At 43.5% G+C, this 20,302-nt stretch overlaps 1 protein-coding gene across 1 annotated transcript in view; it reads right to left on the reverse strand.

The window, feature by feature from the left end:
- MAML2 (mastermind-like 2 (Drosophila)) overlaps nt 1-20,302 on the reverse strand; it is a 402,462-nt gene that overhangs the window by 111,170 nt on the left and 270,990 nt on the right. Inside the window, exon 3 of the mRNA XM_010862134.1 lies at nt 19,610-20,302. Coding sequence (XP_010860436.1) covers nt 19,610-20,302 — 693 coding nt within the window. The remainder of the gene's footprint in view (nt 1-19,609) is intronic.

Consider the following 20,302-nt stretch of genomic DNA (forward strand, 5'->3'; position numbering starts at 1 on the left):
ACCACCCTTATGGCAGAAAGTGAAGAGGAACTAAAAAGCTTCTTGATGAAAGTGAAAGAGGAGAGTGAAAAAGTTGGCTTAAAACTCAACATTCAGAAAATGAAGATCATGGCATCCGGTCCCATCACTTCATGGGAAATAGATTGGGGAAACAGTGTCAGACTTTACTTTTTTGGGCTCCAAAATCACTGCAGATGGTGACTGCAGCCATGAAATTAAAAGACGCTTACTCCTTGGAAGGAAAGTTATGACCAACCTAGATAGCATATTCAAAAGCAGAGACATTACTTTGCCAACAAAGGTCCGTCTAGTCAAGGCTATGGTTTTTCCAGTAGTCATGTATGGATGTGAGAGTTGGACTGTGAAGAAAGCTGAGTGCCTAAGAATTGATGCTTTTGAACTGTGGTGTTGGTGAAGACTCTTGAGAGTCCCTTGGACTGCAAGGAGATCCAACCAGTCCATTCTAAAGGAGATCAGTCCTGGGTGTTCTTTGGAAGGAATGATGCTAAAGCTGAAACTCCAGTACTTTGGCTACCTCATGCGAAGAGTTGACTCATTGGAAAAGACCCTGATGCTGGGAGGGATTGGGGGCAGGAGGAGAAGGGGACGACAGAGGATGAGATGGCTGGAAGGCATCACCGACTTGATGGACATGAGTTTGAGTGATCTCCGGCAGTTGGTGATGGACAGGGAGGCCTGGCGTGCTGTGATTCATGGGGTCTCAAAGAGTTGGACACGACTGAGCGACTGAACTGAACTGAACTGAATCAACAACTCATAGGAGTTATCACTGCTTTACACACATGCCACATATTTTTCTTTTACCTACATAATGAATATAATAAGGTGTCATGTTGCTTTAATTTGTTTTGCCTGTTTACCAGTAGTATATTTTATCCTGTGTTTATTAGTCTTATTTTATTTTATACAACTTTTTTTTAACAAAAGATGCCTGTTGGTGTCATTTTCCCATCTTTGTATTGAGGTTTCTTGTTGCTTTTCTCCTATTGATTGGTGTGCAGTTATGTGCATGCATGTAACTATACATATTCCAGGTATTAAATATTTTTTTAATTAAAAAAAGTTAAAATTCGCATGTACTACAATGCAGGCAATTTTGGAAGGCTACTCTCTTTTCACTGAGACACACACACACACACACACACACGGGCACAGCCCTTTAGAGCTGTCTGCTTAACTTCTCCCAGCGACTTCCTCCACTTGGGAGGGGCCGTGGTCCCCCAGGGGAGCCGTGGCATCTGAATTTGGCAGGGAATCCCATTCCCATGGAAGTCGGGACTGCCCTCACACTCCCAAGGAACGGCTTGCTGAGATTCTAACCCATTTGCCTCTGGCATCCCTGGAGGACGTGTGCACCCAAGGTGGACCAAGGAAGGGTCCCCGAGATTCCCCAACATCATGTACAGGGTTGAGAAACTTCTTGCCTGTAGGTGAGAAAACTTCTTGCCTCTAGGTACGAGGAGAAGGAACTCTCTGGAGATCTTCATGAACCTACTGCTCTACAAACACGAATGTCCATGTCAAAACTGTCCGAGTGGAGCCTGACCTTTGGGCCTTGGGATGCAATGCTGAGCTCACATCCATTTAGATCTGACCCCACCGCAAGTGTTCACAGAAACGTGAAAGAATTTTACAGCAGGCCCCTCATCACCTGCCCTCCCCCACACCGAATGAAACGTGAGAGGAAGCACCAATGGAAAGATCTGTGAGTGGCTGGCTTCATCTGCATTAGCACACAGAAACAGGCAATTTGTCAGAGCTTAAATTGCCTTATAAAGTATCTTCATATCGAGGAAGGGATGGTCAGAAATGCATTTTTTGGCCCCAATTTCCTTTCTTTCTCCCTGGGGGTCTCTTTTTTCCTACATTTTACCCCATCTCTCTGACCCTCTGGTTTTCCCTCCGATTTTGGCAATGTAGGCAGTTTCAATGTCATTGCACATGTGGGTGGAAACCTTATTTTAGGAATAATCGTGCTTGTAAGAGAACTGCTTTTTCAGAAGCAAATAGTTCTGTGCACTTGATTTACAGCACACAAAAAACATAGCCTCATCGGCCAAGCACTGCCTCTCGGAGCTGGTGTGGAGTCTGGAGCACACGGCCTGGTGGGCCCCTGGGCCCAGCTGTCTCCCTGGCATATCCCTCACTGCCTACTGCTCTGTGCGACCCCGTGGGCTGTAGCCTGCCAGGCTCCTCTGTCCATGGGATTCTCCAGGCAAGAATGCAGGAGTGAGTTGCCATTTCCTTATCCAGGGGATCTTCCCGACCCAGGGACTGAGTGCTGGTCTCCTGTGTTACAGGCAGATCCTTTACCTTCTGAGCCACCAGGGAAGCCCCTCAAAACTGTTTTATCTTGATAAATCAAATAAACAAAATTTAGTCCACAAAAATTTAGTCCATATAGATAGGTACCTTTAGGTATATAGGTAATAGGTGTCTCAGATGGTAAAGAATCTGCCTGCAATGCTGGAAACCTGGGTTTGATCCCTAGGTTGGGAAGATCCCCTAGAGAAGGGAATGGCTACCTACTCTACTATTCTCGCCTGGAGAATTCCCTAGACAAAGGAGTCTGGTGGGCTACAGTCCATGAGGTCGCAAAGAGTCAGACACAACTGAGTGACTAACATTTTCACTTTCATGATATCAGTTCAGTTCAGTTCAGTTGCTCAGTAGTGTCCGACTCTTTGCAACCCCATGTACTGCAGCACACCAGGCCTCCCTGTCCATCACTAACTACCGGAGTTTATTCAAACTCATGACCATAGAGTCGGTGATGCCATCCAACCATCTCATCCTCTGTTGTCCCTTTCTCCTCCTGCCTTCAATCTTTCCCAGCAACAGCGTCTTTTCAAATGAGTTAGATCTTCACATCAGGTGGCCAAAGTATTGGAGTTTCAGCTTCAGCGTCAGTCCTTCCAATGAATATTCAGGACTGATTTCCTTTAGGATGGACTGGTTGGATCTCTTTGCAGTCCAAGGGACTCTCAAGAGTCTTCTCCAACACCACAGTTCAAAAGCATCAATTCTTCTGCGCTCAGCTTTCTTTATAGTCCAACTCTCACATCCATTCATGACTACTGGAAAAACCATAGCTTTGACTAGAGGGACGTTTGTTGACAAAGTAATGTCTCTGCTTTTTAATCTGCTGTCTAGGTTAGTCATAGCTTTACTTCCAAGGAGTAAGTGTCTTTTAATTTCATGGCTGCAGTCACCATCTGCAATGATTTTGGAGCCCCCCAAAATAAGGTCTGTCCCTGTTTCCATTGTTTCCCCATTATTTGCCATGAAGTGATGGGATCCAATGTCTTTATCTTCGTTTTCTGAATGTTGAGTTTTAAGCTAACTTTTTCACTCCCCTCTTTCACTTTTATCCAGAGGCTCTTTAGTTCCTCTTCCCTTTCTTCCATAAAGGTGGTGTCATCTGAATATCAGAGGTTATTGATATTTCTCCCAGCAATCTTGATTCCAGCTTGTGCTTCATCCAGTCCAGCATTTCTCGTGATGTACTCTGCATAGAAGTTAAATAAGCAGGGTGACAATATACAGCCTTGACACACTCCTTTCCCAATTTGGAACCAGTCTGTTGTTCCATGTCCAGTTCTAACTGTTGCTTCTTGACCTGCATACAGATTATAAATGTCTATAAATGACCCTTAGGAATGAAGAGCTCTGTGCCCCTTCCCTGTTGATGTTTTACTTTTAAATTTTATTTATTTTTAATTGGGGGATAATTGCTTTACAATGTTGTGTTGGTTTCTGCCATACATCAATAAGAATCAGTCATAGGTATACATTTATCCCCTCCTCTTGAACCTTCCTTCCACCTCCCGTTGATGTTTTGACTAACCTCATTTTCCCTCTTCCCTTGGGCTGAGGGCTTGCTTACCTCTGCCATGAAGGTTCAGCAGAAAAATACTCCTATTTTCTGCATTCCAAACTTGGAGCCCAGCTAAGTGGGGGAGCCCCTTGCTGGGGGTTTCCATGACAAAGAGTCTATGCACACCTGGGGCACACGTGTCTTCCCTGTCCTGTAATCCTCTGCTTCACCAAATATATTGCATTCCTGATTCCACCACTGCTTCTGGCTCAATCAACATACACTGAACAAATTTTGTTTTTCTTAATGTAATGTTAGAGAAATCACGGTTAGTGCTCTAATCGCTCACCATCCATATGAGTCAAATAGACTTTAAACACGCTCGCCTGAGGACTTAATAAACCTTTTTTAAATTGTTCCTATGGAAAAATGCACCAGGGGTGCCAAACAAGCAAATTAAAAGTGAACTTTTGGAACCCAACACTCCAAAGTGGAGACTGTTCAAAAAGCAGTTACCTGCTTCTAATTTCTGACCGAATGAAAGGGCTCATGTTTACCGAATGAAAGGGCTCATGTTTCTGTCTCCGAGAGCCGGTGTACTGAAACAGCCGCCAAGACACTGCTAGAGAACAGTGCTAGGAGTGTGGAGGAACTTTCTCTTTGCTCCAGCCCCAGAATTTTACTGTGTCAAGAGTCTCCCTCCTTTAATGAGAGCTGTAGCTGAAGCGTCAAGCCCTCCAGGTGAGGACAGCTGTTGGAGGGCTTCACTGTGCCAGCAGGAATGAAGTGCACGCATGTATTTGTTTGCTTCCACATTAGTAACATGTCTACTGATTCTATCTTCTTTCGTTCATTTAAAAACCCTTTCCTGTGCTTCTACCCCTTGTACTTACTGTCCTGCTTTGTTTCTGAGAGAGCTAACGGTACAGATTTCCAGGTAATGAGAGCTTGGTGTAACCCGCAGGTACAGTACACAGCCAGAAGCATGCATCATCCCTTCTATGCAGTTAGTTACCCGGGATGTCCCCTTAGGCTGGAGCTAAATGTGATAAATGTCAGCCAATGAACTGATTGGCAGAGAAACCAAAAATCCACCAGGGAGAAGGGCAAAACCACTCACATATTTTCAGTTGTAACCAGATCAGACTGTAACTGCCTAATCCCTAATAAATAGAGGGGGATAAAGAACAGAAATCTCCTTTGAAGATAGCTCTGTTCCAGAATTTCACAGAAAAAATATTCAACGATATACATGGGACTATGAAAATAGATATTCTATTAACCAGAGTTAAACTGCACACACACACACACACAAACACACACGCATATGTAGAAGGGCAGTCAGCATATTGGGCCAGAAAATTGTCTGACATTGGATTAAAGACATAGTTGAGCAAACTCCTTGAGGGCAAGGATTCTGCATTCGTGCTTGTTGGCTAAGAGAGACACTGAACAGAGTGTGGTTAGAAGCAGACAAACATGATATGAATTCCAGCTCTGCCACCTGAGAGCTATACGTTGCAGGCAAATTATTAATACCAAGTCACTCTGTTCTTAACTTCCTCATAGATAGAGAGGAGAAGGACTTCCCTGGTGGTCCAGTGGCTAAGAGTCCACCTGCCGATGCAGGGGACATGGGTTCGATCCCTGGTTCAGGAGGATGCTGCATGCTGCGGGGCCGCTGAGCCCACGTGCCACAACTATGGGCTCGAGCTCTAGAGCCCAAATGTTGCAAAGAGCCCACGGCAGCTACTAAAGCCTGCGTGCCCTAGAGCCTGAGCTCCACCAGAGAAGCCACTGCAATGAGAAGCTCGCATGATACAACTAGAGAGGAGCCCCTGCTCGCTGCAACTAGAGAAAGCCCTTGTAAAAAGCAATGAAGACCCAGTGTAGCCAAAAATAAATGAATAACTTTTTTAAAAAGAGGAGAAAATGATTCCTATTTCTTAGGAAGGTCCCATAAGAAGCACTTAGCACACAGTTGGTGCTCAATAATGAAAGGATCTTTCTCATTCCTTCTTGCACACGGTACAGCTAAGTACGCTTACGAGGACATTGTCTATGGTCAACAATTTTCTTGCTTCATGTTTTGAAATTTTTTCCTTATCATCTCAAACGGCTTATGATTTCTCTGAAGGTTTCAAGATTTTCAGGAAGCTATTGGCAAACATGTGAAAAGTCAAAGTCGCTCAGTCGTGTCTAACTCTCTGCAACCACATGGGCTATAGCCCAGCAGGCTCCTCTGTCCATGGAATTCTCCAGGCCAGAATACCGGAGTTGGGTAGCCATTCTCTTTTCTGGGGGATCTTCCCGAATCAGGGATAGAACCCGGGTCTCCCACATTGCAGGCAGATTCTTTACCACCTGAGCCACCAACAGTCTACCAACATAAGAGTACACAGACAAATAGAGAAACACAAAGGAGCCAGAAACAGGGACTCTGACAAAGGAAAGACTTGAAGGGATTCCCAGCATGGTGGCATGAAGGCCTAGGATGACGCTGTGTCAGCAGACCTAGAGAACACCCAGCAGGCTTGTTGTGGGGACAGAGGACTCCAGGGGAAACAAACCTAGAAAAGGAAACGGAGCAGAGAGATTCTCTGACAGGAATCAAAGTGAGGAAAATGTACTGAGATGTTTTACAGAGCTGCTGGATGGTATGAGAAGACTTAGCCAGAGAGTCAAAGAAACTTCACACACACAAAAAAAGTTGGACATGTCACTTGGGAGAGGAATTATAGTTATATATACTGCTGGTCTTAGCAGGAAACACTATTTCTCTCTTCATGACCCTGAAAACACTGATAAGGACTTAAGTAAAATTTTGACATAACCCTATGGTAGCAAAGGGGGAGAGGTAGAAAGGGCTGGGAACAGAATGAAAATCTTCATCCATTATAATCAGAAGTAGCGCTCAAAATGAATAAATCAAGAGGTATTTGGTATGGATAAAATTAGAAATATGATGCAGAAAAAGCAATTCAAATGATGACAGTGTTTCCCCTAGAGACTAAGGGTGGGAGATGGGGGTGCCAGCGAATAGCTTTTGCATTTTAGCACTGCTTGTCTTTTAGAATTATGTGCATGTTATTTTGATAAAAATAAAAATTTTAAAATGAGGCCAGTAACTATATTTTGGGCTTCCCTGGTGGCTTAGCAGTAAAGAATTTGCCTGCCAATGCAGGAGCTGTGGGTTTGATCCCTGGGTTGGAAAGATCCCTTGGAGTAGGAAATGTCAATGCACTCCAGTACTCTTGCCTTGGGAAATCCCATACAGAGGAGCCTGGCGGGCTACAGTCCATGGAGTTGCAAAGAGCTGGACATGACTTAGTGACTATACAACAACAGCAACAATTCTATTTTATACACATAAAATTCAGATTATAGAATAAAACTGTAACAAAAGAAGTAAAGAAAGTCTGATTACTCAAGGTACGATATTGAGCAACAAGTCTGGTTCCAGAATATTCCTGTGCTGTATTTCTCATTCCCATGCGGCCCCTTTTCATACTGTTCATGGAGTTTGTATGAAGCTTTGATACATTGGCCAACAGAGGCGAAGAGCTGACTCATTGGAAAAGACCTTGATGCTGGGAAAGATTTAAGGCAGGAGGAGAAGGGAGAGACAGAGGGTGAAATGGTTGGATGGCATCACTGACTCAATGGATATGAGTCTGAGTAAACTTCAGGAGATGGTGAAGGATGGGGAAGTCTGGGGTGCTGCAATTCATGGGGTTGCGAAGAGCTGGACATGAGTTAGTGGCTGAACAGCAGCTGGAATGGTTTTCTGTATACATGAGGTGCTTAAAATATTTGTTGGATGATAAATATACCAATTGCTGATTTTTTTTCATGGCGATTTTTAATGAGCTTGGTGGGTCACATCTGAAGTTTAAAGTTTTGTTTTGTTTTATATGGAGGGAGAAGATTATAGCTTAAATGGATTTGAGAAGTCTCCCTGAAATCTGATTCTGAAGTAGACATTCCACAGGTCTAATCTACTTTACACAGTGCAAGGGTTTGCCAGAGACTCATTCAAAACAATTGATATTTGAGTGAGGCAGTCTAATGGGAATTTTAATTATGCATTCCTATACGATCTCTAAATTCTGCTCTTGGGATAAACCAGAACTCTGGTTTGTAATCTTTGCCCTAAAGGAAACCTGGAAGGGGGAGGAAAGGAAAGAAGTATTCTTGCTAAAAGTGTAAGAAAACCACTGAACAGAGTTGTAGAAAACATTACATCTGACCACATTATCTCAGCTAGCTGGGGAAAAGGAGTCACTGAACTAAAATCTAGGATTTTGGCTTCAGATTTCATAATGCAGCTTAATAACAGAAACATCGAAGTAAACATTGTCAGCATCTTCACAAGATTCCCAGTGGAAGACGTCCCGTCACGTTATCTAATTCCCCCAATGATAAATGGGGCTTTGAATTTACTTCCAGGAAAAACTGCTTGCATTGATGAATCAGGACACTTTCCTTTATATTAAAAAAAAAAAAAGAACCCCTACCTCCCCACATGATTCCTTTTGTTTTAGTTGCCTGGAAACACAGAGTTAAATGAGAGTTCAGTTTTGGAAATCACCCGTTGCAAGTGTCTACTAACATTTAATTTGGATTGTTTGAATGGATTTGGTTCGGAGGGTCCTTATTTTGTAAAGAGAAGCAAGCCAGCACTTGTGAATTGCCTACCAGGTGCAGGCCTTGTATTTGTCGCATGTCTTATGGGTTATTTCATGGATTGTGTTCAAGAATCCTATAGAATAGGTGGTGTTCTCACTTTACAGATGATGCAGGTCAGTTTCAGGGATATTAAGTAACTTGGCCACGACTGTGGTCATTAAGGCACTTACAACATTTTTAGAAGTAAGCAATGTATAAAGTCTCATTAATGTACATTTTACATTCAGATCAGTGTCAAATTATTCAAACCTATAATTTAAGACCATACAGCCTTTGATTTCAAGATCACACAGCCTATAACACATTCTCTCTCTCTCTCTCTCTCTCTCTCTCTCTCTCTCTCACACACACACACACACACACCATAACTTCATTTTTTTAATCTTTTACCAAGTTTTTAAAATTAATTTTTATTGGAGTATAGCTGATTTATTTCCCTTCCTTCTTTTCTTCTTTCCTCCTCTCTGTTTCTGTGTCTGTATGTTGGGACTTCCTCTGTTAATCCTTGGAGGTACAAAGATGAATGATAAACTCTGGTCTCAAGCTTACTGCTTAGTGGAGGGGTTAAAATGCAGACTTAACAACAATTAAAGGTTTAAAAAAAGCAATGAATGCAATAAGAGATGCAGAATGCTCTGTGAGTTCAGAGGGAGAAGGGAAATGGCAGGGACTGGACTCACTAGGAATTCCCAGGTCACTGGGCCCAGCAGATACTGAAATGGAAGTATAATGCAATGTTTAAACTGTGCTGGAGGAGTTTTCCCTAAGTTGTGTGCACCAGAGGAGGGAGAGACGGGACTGTCCCTATTTCACAGCCTGAGGAAGGCTGATGGCAGCAGCATGGGCAGTAAGGGCGGGGATGGAGGGGGCCAGGGCTGGGGGTCCAGGACATCTCACAACTGTCTGCGCCAGGATCTGAACAGGATCTGTGGCCAGTGGAGAAAAGGCAGTGGTTGAGCAAAAGACCCTCAAAGGGAGGAGAGCTGATCCTGAGAAGTGGAAGGAGCCTCAACGAGGGGCTGGATCTTGGGTAAGGCTGTAATTCCAGGGGGGAGGCCACAGACGTGTCTGGAACCCCGACTGGCTTCAGCCCTCAGGAGTATAGAGCAAGGCAGAATTTCTTAGACCCACTCCCCAGCCCATTACTGGGAGGGATGGGGGAATATTGCAATAACATGAACATGTGGGCCGCAGTAGTGGACACGGAGAAGAGAAAGAGGTGTGGATGATCATCTGTGGCCTCCGTGGCCACCAGGGAAGGTAGCCTGAGGTGGACAGGGAAGAATTATACTGACTCAGAGGTCCTGAGCCTGGTTACTGGGAAATTGGGGTGTCACAGGGGAGGGAGGGCTGATGAGAAGTTATTTTGAAAGGGTGTTGAGGACTTGAGCATGCTTGAAGATGGAAAGGGAGCTATAAGAGATCAAATGGATGGATCAAGTCCTCTGCAGCAAGAGTGGAAGTCCAGAGTTGGCCATAGAGAAGCCATGTGTGAGCAGCGGGGGTAGGGGGTTGGGGGACAGGGCAGAGGACTAGTGAACCCACAGGAACATTCCAGGGTCCCTGCCCTAGACAGAAGGCAGGAGCTTCCTGGGCCCACAGCAACTGCACGTTCAAAATCTCTGGAATATTCTGGGCATATAGATCTGGTGAAGGTCTCTGTGCCCCTCGCCTGGGGTCCCCCAGTGTATTCCCTACACTGGAACTTTTCTGCAGAGCAAATCTGTTTCTTTACATTCAACATGTCTGAATTTCACAGCTACTCTGTGGTAGGCAACAGTTATGCCTCTGTTTAAAAACAACCTGTAGGCTTCTCTCCATAACTTCCTGTTGCCCTCGGGATGAATTCCTAACCTCCTTACACTGGTGTTTAAGGCTCCTTATGATCTGGTGCCCCGCTTACCACTCTAGTCTTATCTGTCTTCTCCTGACCTTGCACACTGCAGTCCAGCCACATTGAACTGCTTGGAATCTTCCAAAAGAACTCAGCCTCTGCTTGGAGGGTCTTTTCCCATCTACCTCACTAATTCCTATTCTTCCTTGAGGTAGGCGCTTAGATGATACCTCCTCCAGGAAACCTTTTCTGGTTCCCGAGGCTGTACTAGGTGCTTCATCTCTGTATTCCCAGATTACCTGACAGTAACCTCTATCAGCAACCTTATAAAACAACATGATAATCACTTGTTCCTGTCAATTACTTATGAGGAGCGATTGTGTTTGGTCATTAAGTAAGTAAGTGAAGTCGCTCAGTAGTGTCCAACTCTTTGCAACCCCGTGGACTGTAGCCTACCAGGCTCCTCTGTCCATTTTCCAGGCCATAGTACTGGAGTGGATTGCCATTTCCTTCTCCAGCAGATCTTCCCGACCAAGGGATAGAACCCAGGTCTCCCTCATTGTAGACAGACGCTTTACCGTCTGAGCCACCAGGGAAGTCAGTTTGGACCAGTTTGGTCATTATTGGTAATTATTGATGTTCTATACCTATGGCTGATTCATGTTGAAGTTTGACAGAAAACAAAAAAATTCTGTAAAGCAATTATCCTTCAATAAAAAATAAATTAAAAAAAAGCTAAAAAAATCACATGGAATATCATTGATAAAATTCTTTATTGTTCTTATCAACAATATTGGACAGCAAGGAGATTGACCCAGTCAACCCAGTCAATCCTAAAGGAAATCAAGCCTGAATATTCACTGGAAAGACTGAAGCTGAAGCTCTAATACTTCAGCCACCTGATGTGAAGAGCTGACTCACTAGAAAAGACCTTGATGCTGGGAAAGATTGAAGGCAGGAGGATAAGGAGATGACAGAGGATGAGATGGTTGGATGGCATCATTAACTCAATGGACATGAGTTTGAGCAAGCTCCAGGAGACAGTGAAGGACAGCGAGAAGGATAATGTTTTGCCCATGGGTGTGTCCACTCAGTTCATTCACCTGCGCCAGAGGCTTGCGGGACCCAGAGGTGGCCTGCCAGCTCACCAGGCTCTCCCCAACACGCATCCTTTTCCAGGAAAAGTCTCTTCACTCTTGTTGCCAATAACAACTCCAGTGGCTAAATGTCCTTGCCACCCCCTTTTCCAGGCCTGCCATAAAATGGATCTCAAAGGAGTCTAGGGAAAAGAGGCAAGTTCAGAATCGGTCTGTTCCTAAAGAGTGAAACAGGAGAGGGGACTCGACAAAGACTCAGAGACACAAAGTCGAGATGTGAGCCAAAGATGTGTGGGCCACAGGACGCAGGGCCAGAAAAGCTCCTTGTTTATGAAGTTCATGTTTCCTAAAGGTGGAGCTGGACTTAAGCTCCTGTGAAAAGCAAACTGTGGAAAATGCCAGTGATTCATGGTGGAGGGAATCAGCAGTAGAAAGAAAGGGAAACAGGTCAGCTACCTCCATTCTGCCATCCTCAGGGACCTCGAAACTTGATTTTTGCAGAATGCACAGGAGAGTACTCACTGGCCTCCGTCTATTCTGCTCTAAGGAAGGTGTCACTTTATTGTTCAGATTCATTGCATAAAATGCAAATATTCATACAGAGTTCTCTAATTAGCATCCAGAGAGCTGCCTGGGCTCTGTGTGTGTAAGTTCAGTCTTCCTTGCTTGCATCACAATGCATTAATAAAAGAGTAAGATGATTCACTCACATCACATCTCTCTGATCTGAGAAGTCTAAATATTTATGTGGTCTTTTGTTTCAAACCTAGAACTTATTGTAAACACCTTCTGAATCTCAAGTCTTTGTGCCTGACTTTAATTAACCATTAATAGGAACATTTACTGATTGGTGCGCAGGCTAAATGGGTTTTGGCTTCCTTTTGATTTCACAAGAAGAATCCACACCACCCCCCTCTACCGAACTGATAAGAACTGACATCTGATTAGAAAAGGCAAAACTAATTAGAACTGGTGCAAAGGGGATTGTTTGAGTCACTTACATTAATGCACATTACAGTTAAATATCTGTCAGACTTTCCATTAACCCTTTTGCATTTCCATCTCCAGGATCAAATCTATTTCTTAACCTCATACCCTCTTTTTCCCTAGTTAGAAACTTGGTATTCAACAGGCTAAATTACCACTAATGCTTTAAATGCATAGCTCTTATGGACTGATGTAAGCCATGGACAAAGACCTTGAAATGAGAATAATAGAAGCCATTCCCCTAACGATGGATTTAAACCCTATGTATTATGATTCCAAGGCCAACATACCCTTCTGGTTACTGTGTTTATTTCTTTATGGAGGGAATCAAGAGTTAATTGTTGCTTTATACCAATTCACTTTATTGTGATCCAAGCTATTGCATAGTAGGATGATAAAGTGAAATAGAAATGAAAGTGGAATATCCAGCAGAGTTCTAGTCTATAAAAGGTTAAAATAACATGCTCAAAGTTGAACTTGAAAACTTGGGGAAAAGCCCAGATGATTTGGGCTCAGTTACTACATAAAGTGGATGAGGATGAGATAGTAGGTGTACCCAATGGGAACCCAATAGTATTAGGGAAAGATGTCTCCTTCTGATTAAAAACTAGCTGAGGAGAGGAAGCATGCCTTCCAGATTTTTAGATGAATGCAATGAGGGTTCTCTGGATCAGTTAAGCTTTTAGTTTTCAATTCCAGACACACTGTAGGTTCTCAATAAATTTTCATCATATGAATGAATGAATACATGCAAGAATTATGGTTTCACCCTCTTGTAAAACTCTGTGACCCTGAACAGTTTCTCAAATCTTGATGGATCATGTTAAAGGAAAAGAGTGGTTAAATTTTCTTTATCAGTTCAAAAATCTAACAAAGCCTTTGGAGTTTTTGCTTTGCAAACTAAATCACATACCATTCCCTTGGGTTTTTCCCATTTTTATCAGGGATCAGAGGTACCAGTAAGCCCGGCAACAAATCAGCCTAGCAACAGAAGCAGGAGTAAGTCCACAGTATGATGAAAATAGAGCAACTTGAAAACACTCTGTGATGTTTTAATTTTTAAAACTTAAAATATTTTATTTTCCCCCTTACTACATCACACCTTCATCTTTTTTCTCAGTTGTAGTATCAGTAGATAGTACTGATAGAGTAGGTACTCAACAAATATTTTTTTGAATGAATGAATACAGCTATTGCTAGAGTGAATAGAACTGTACTCAATTTAGCTTAGAATCTTTAGTTCTTGGCTCCAGGTTGGGCAAACAGGAGACTAGAGATCTATAGATTGGGATAAGGCAACTGCAACAAAACTGGCTTAAATTTTGCCTGATTTAGAAAACACTGAGAATGTAGACAATGGTGAAATGTCACAGATATCATAAATAAAGACCCTGTTAACACAACTCAGACCACCGATAGCTATTTCCTTAGGCAGCATGGTATTTATCAGTAGGCTTAAAATCAGATGAGTTACTGACTAACTCTGAGAAAGTTATTTAACCTCTCTAAGCCTCAGTGTCCTCATTTACTGATATTAAAAAAAAACATTAATAATATCTACCATTTGGATGGTGAACGACAGGGAAGCCTGGAGTGCTGCAGTCCATGGGGTCACAATGAGTCAGACACGACTGAGTGACTAAACAACAACCATTTGGATGATTTATATATGGCACAGAGTTGGTACTCTTGTTAAAATAAACCAATGAACACCAATAGAACACAAGCAAAATCTCTTCTGCTAATTTTGCCGGTCAAGAGTTTTCAGTACAAATTATATTAACGTGTGTGTCTGGAAATTTACTTTGGATCCTGGCCTTAGCACTAGTTTCATGGGGCATCAAAAACAAATTTTGCTTCCTGTGTAAACATAAATGATGAACTATCAAAGATAAAATGAAAATATAAAAATAATGCTCCTCGCCTGCCATGGGCAACATTTGTACCAGCTCTTTTTCCTTTTGCCAGCCTAACCCAGCCAAGGTAAGTCATAATGGAAATCATCAAATGGTTGAGGGTCATTTGTGATGACCACCTAGACTCATCTCCCAAGTCTCTATCCTAATTTCAACTCTAGATATCACTTGTGAAATTTCAAATTCACTCCTGGATTCTGAGTATACTGACTAATCTTGTTTCCCAGCATTTTTAGGATTTTGGCTAGGTTCTGTCTTTGGCCTTTCATGCTCCTGACTTTCCCTCACCTGATTCTGGCCCCTAAAACCAAACCCTGGCACTAGCCTAATTGACTGACACTTTAACCCTCTATCCCCCAGCAAAGGGGTGAATTGAATGGTATATTGTTGCAGAACTCTGAATTCATATTTTCCTACTGGAAAAGGCATTCCCAATTGATTGAAGGTTCTATTTCTTCTCTGGAACTTTCTCTGGGCAATTATACGGATTCAGAAGCATTGTCAGTACATGAGAGCTGCAGTTAAGTGCTCATTCCTCCAACCTCAGCTAGGCCAAATGGGAAACAATCTTTTGAGTGTTCATCTTTAAGATTAGCTACACCCAAGATTAACCTAAAGATGAGGGGAGGAGAACACTGCTTGATTTATGTCAATGGTTGATATATAGAGTACTGAAGGATAAACTTGGTTAGGTAGAGAGAGTGGGTTGAGGTTCTTAATATATGATCGAAGAACTTGGCTTTAAACTAAAAAGGAAATGTACAAATTTATGTTTTGGTCATAACAAACCATCCATTCACTGGCTGCCTTCCCTCTCAGAATTTTTAGAGATGGGAAAATTCTAAACCAAATATAGAATCCACTCGAGTTTCATGGCTCTAATGTTAGAAAAAAAAAATCACGCTTTCAAGTGTCTGATTATATAGCTCTGAAAAAGACCGTATTCTAGTTGAAGAGGTTAAGGCTTTGAATTGAACTCTCATGAGCCCTGGTCAACCAATAATTCTCTTACACCTTAAAGCAAGTATTCAGTGACTTGAAGATAAATCAGAACTGCATGCACTACACCCCTCTCCTGCCCTCTCCCATAACCTTCCAATAGGAAAAAGAAGAAAATTATAGCCAGGGGGGATTTCCATTTGCCAAGCCCCAAACATCAGCAAGACAGAGTTGCTGAAGACATTTTGTGAAACACCAAATACCATTTGTTCTCCCAGCCTCCAGGGAATGGATTACTTAAAACCACTCCAGGCGTGGAACGATAAAAATGTCTCCAACAATTCGATTATGCTGCATCCAACTCTTGGATGTCATTCACATCTCGGAGAACAGGGTACCCAATAAAGAGAGAAGGACATATGAACCCCTCAATTTCAGCCTCTGCCTGAGCATGCAGCCCTGTGTGGGTTCAGAGTTCTGAGGGTGAAGAGAAGGTCATCTTTGCCTAGCCTATTGGGTAAATTCTAAACAAATGATCAACAAATTCAATCTACTATTTTGTAGCAGAGAGCCAGGCTTTCCACCATTCCCAAAGCTAGAGTGTCCCAATTAGCATATTTCATTAGTAAATCTTCCTGTGTTTGACACAAAGTGAGTATGACAAGCAGAAAAAAAATAATCCATGACTACTATTTTTGTTCAGGATTCTTTAGTTGAGAAACATAAGAACTGCTTAATTTCCAATCCCTGCTTGCCCATAACTTTGGTCATGAGTATCAGAGATTTGGCTAATCTGAAATGAGAACACAGATCTCTACTCTCTGCTATGAATGGCAGAGTTAAAACTACCCTCTTTGAGCTGAGAATACTTAGCAACATACTGGATGAGACAATAAAAATGGAAAAACCTAGAAATATGTACATCCAAGCGAAAATCACTTCTCAAAATGATCATCTTCAGCAACACATTTACTTTCTTTATCTTCAGAGAAAGTTCACAAAGAAAATTTGAAATGCAGTTCCATCATACTGTAGTTATTCTTTGTTTTTTTGACCCAAAGCAGCAATACTCAGTTTGACTGTTTTCAAAAATAGCCCTGACAAGATGAATATTACTATAGTAATAATAATCTCCTTGATGTGCTAAAAGCTCTGAAGACAATCCCTGGGAAAAAACTCTGCAACTGTATCGAACAACAGCACCATGATTAGAATGGACCCAAGCCCTCTAAAAGTGAATGCTTTCAAGAGGGTGACATTTATTTGACTACAGAGCTGTGATATAGAGAAGGCAATGGCACCCCACTCCAGTACTCTTGCCTGGAAAATCCCAAGGATGGAGGAGCCTGGTGGGCTGCAGTCCATGGGGTTGCTAAGAGTCGGACACAACTGAGCGACTTCACTTTCACGCACTGGAGAAGGAAATGGCAACCCACCCCAGTGTTCTTGCCTGGAGAATCCCAGGGGCAGGAGAGCCTGGTGGGCTGCCATCTATGGGGCTGCACAGAGTCGGACACGACTGAAGTGACTTAGCAGCAGTGATACACTTGCTCACAACTCAGACACAGGACACTTCAGTCATACTTCATCGAAGTCATCCTTCATTGAGTCGGAAGGGACAATACAGTTCAATTGATACGGCTGAGCTTAGGCTTTGAATGGAGAGCCATTGCCACCAGCCAATGTCACCACCATTTCTGCTACCTGAGGTCCTTCTTGAAGATGAAAATTATCTTGGCATTGTAAGTGTCGCATGCACCAGGAAAAGTAAAAAATTATCTAACACACTGGAAGATGCTTGTCAGTTTGTCCATTAGCACCCATTGGGGTGCTTGGGCCCTGGGGAGCCAGGGTGGAGGCCAAGCGATCAGAAATGTGGTAGACAGTTGTTAACATGAGCAATGGAGGCGGAAACAGGACAGAGGATGCTGGAGGTGGCAGGAAGGCTCCCAAAGAAGGGCTGATGGGGCACCAAAGAGCTATATTTCCTGTTGCACATTGTTTATTTTGGTTAAGCTTCGTAATGCTCATTCTCAGGAAGATCAAAGGTCACACAGATATTGTTTGATTTTTTTCTTTAAGAACGCTGAAGGTAATTCAAGATGAGACTTTATTACCCCCTAAACTTAATTTGCTATGTAGATTATGTAAATATGGTTCAGTATTATACGAAATATTTCTTTTGAGAATTTCACAATGATGTACAAACTCATTTCCAAGCATATCCTACTTGTGAGTGGTACAGCCTCATGGCTGAAAGTACAGCCTTCAAAGTAGACCATTAGAATCATGCCTCTGCTACTTGTTATCTGTGTAACTTTGGAAAACTTATTTAACTTCTCTGAGCTTCAGCTGCCTCATTTGTAACATGAGAATAATGGTAATTACCTTATATGAGTAAAATGAGATACCAGTAAGGGAGACAGAAGTCATGTCAGTTATAAGTAGTCAATAAATCATGACTCAGTAATATCTCATTATTTATTATTTCCACTTTTACAGTCAGAAGTCCAGGCCCAGGAAATGTAAATCACTACCCACTCACCATAGTGCTAGACAGAACTAAGGTTGGTTCTCTTTTATTCCTTTAGTACTGCTTATGTTAAAATCTGAGACTGACTCCAAGGGATCTCCTGCATAAAAGTAATGCTTGCTAAAAATATTTTGATATCATATAAGGCCTTTTCCATGATAAGCACAGTAATAGCCAACTTTATTCTAGATGCTGGCCTGAGAAAGATATCACTTATTCTCCCCAAATCCTAGGATATACATTACCACCCTCATTTACAGGTGAGAAAACTAAGGCTTACAGAGGTTCACTAGTTTGCTTGAGGTTCATACAGCTAGAATATCCGAGTAAGAATTTAAACCCAGATTCAGTCACAGCAAAATGGCTACACATAATATTAGAAAGTAATTCCACAATACTGTTTGTTTTCAAATGATCCCAAAATTACCCATGTTAAAAATGGAACTTTGTAAAATATACACAGCATTCTACTCTGAGTCCATTCTTCACAATCTACGATAGAAAAACACACTTTGTAGGCGGTTAAAAACTGAGAGCTGTACTTGGGACACAGCTCTTGAATCCTGGTTGGGTCTGGTTTTCTCCTGGCATATATCTAGGGCGAAGGTTAGCTTGGCCACGGTCTGTGCTGCTGGTGGCATTCTTTTCTGGGCAGCAGCCACACAAACTACTCGAGGAATATGACTGGAATTAGGCTCTGTGCCGTCACACTGTCCTGACATATTGTTTTGACATGTCACATGCTGTCTGTGCTTGGACACTAACAGAGACCTGTCAAATTACATGCACAAAGCAACATTCAGTCTCCCTTCCTGCCTTCCTGCCTTCCTGCCTTCCTTCCTCCCTTCACTTATTCCAGGAAGGATTTTTTTTCCTTTCAAATTCTCTGGGGAGCAGCTCTGATTCACCAGTGTATGCTCTGGAGACAGAGCTATCTCCTCATAGGATTCCTATTTGGGGCAGAATAAGACCTCCGCTTTATGTTAACTGCAGGATACAAGGTAACCACAGATTTTTTTTTTTTTTTCTGTTTGTAGTCATGACAATTTCACCCTTTAACACTTAACTCACACTTGACTTTCTCCAGCAATCTTCCCTGATGTCCCCCTGCTCGGTAAATACCCAGCCTTCGTGCTCCATATCATTATCCTTTCCACTCAGTATTAAAATGATTGTTTTTAAAGCCTGTCGCCCTCTCCAGACTGAACTTGCAGACAGAGAACACGTCTTACTTGAGGTGGGTACTCAAGCCTTATGCACGAGTATGGAGTCACAGCCGGATCTACTATGATGGGCTGGACATTTAGACACTTCAGTGGGTTGGTGTGGGTGGATATTCGCCATTCAACACTCTTAATATCACGTCTGGCCTTATTTCAGTACTCAGCATAATCGCAACATCATGCACATGGCAGGTACTCAGGACATGCATGTCGACTTAGTGACTGATTTATCGACTGAACGAATAGGCACCAGGCATGGGCATTATCAGAAGATTACTGACAACCGGACATGTCACTAAAGGCACCGATCCTCAGGCAACATTCTTAACAAGCAAGAGCAGACCCCAGAGACAGAGCCGCTCTACAAGGAAGATGCTCTTGCCACCGGATGCCTCAAGGGAACCCTCAGGAGGTCTTCAGAGGCATCTGTCAGGACCACTGCTGTCTTTGGGGTCTTGATTCTGTCCTGACACAAGCACAATGGTAACCAGAGCATGGTGACTGAGCTCCGTGGTGTCTGGGGACTCTGGGTGGGGAGGACCGCGGCCCTTACCTGTCTGTGCTGCTGGGAGACTTGGTACCCCAGTCCCGTGATAGGCTGATTCTGCATCTTCTGCAGGAGGATCTTTTGCTGCAGTGGTAACGGGGCCCTCAGCAAGGGCTGGTTTGAGAGAGGCTGGGTGGGTTGGGCCGCTGGCTGCTGCGCTTGTGGCTGCTGCTGCTGCTGCTGCTGTGGCTGCGGCTGCTGCTGTTGTGGTTGAACCGTGATGGAGCTCTGCTGCGGCTGCTGCTGGGTGTAATGCAAGAGTGAAGGCTTGCTCTGGGAAGGCAACACGGAAGGCATCTGCTGGTTGGCTTGATCCGAGTTAAAATGGAACAAAGGCTTGGTGCTGCCATGCCGGGGCTCCATGGCCGGGTGCGGGTTGTTCAGAAAGCTCCGGCTGAGGTCCTGTGGCTTGGGCTGCAGGAGCACGTCCAGCGGCCCTCCCTGGGCCGAGGGGCTGGCCTTGAACAGGTAGTTCGCCATGACCTTCGACTGGCTGCCGCCGCCCGTGACCCCCGGCATGGGGGTGCTCTGGGGGCTGAACGGCTGCTGGCCGAAAGAGGGGCTAGGGATTTTCTCCTGCCCGAAGGGGCCTGGGGAGGGCCCTGCCGAGGAGGGCAAGGCTGGCCAGCTAGTGGGCTGGTGCTGCTGCTGTTGCTGGTGCATCCGGACATGCTGCTGCCGGTTGGCAGCAATCTGTTT

The sequence above is a fragment of the Bison bison genome, unplaced genomic scaffold (assembly GCF_000754665.1).
Source record: "Bison bison bison isolate TAMUID 2011002044 unplaced genomic scaffold, Bison_UMD1.0 scf7180017864478, whole genome shotgun sequence".
In the NCBI taxonomy this organism is placed as follows: Eukaryota; Metazoa; Chordata; class Mammalia; order Artiodactyla; family Bovidae; genus Bison; species Bison bison.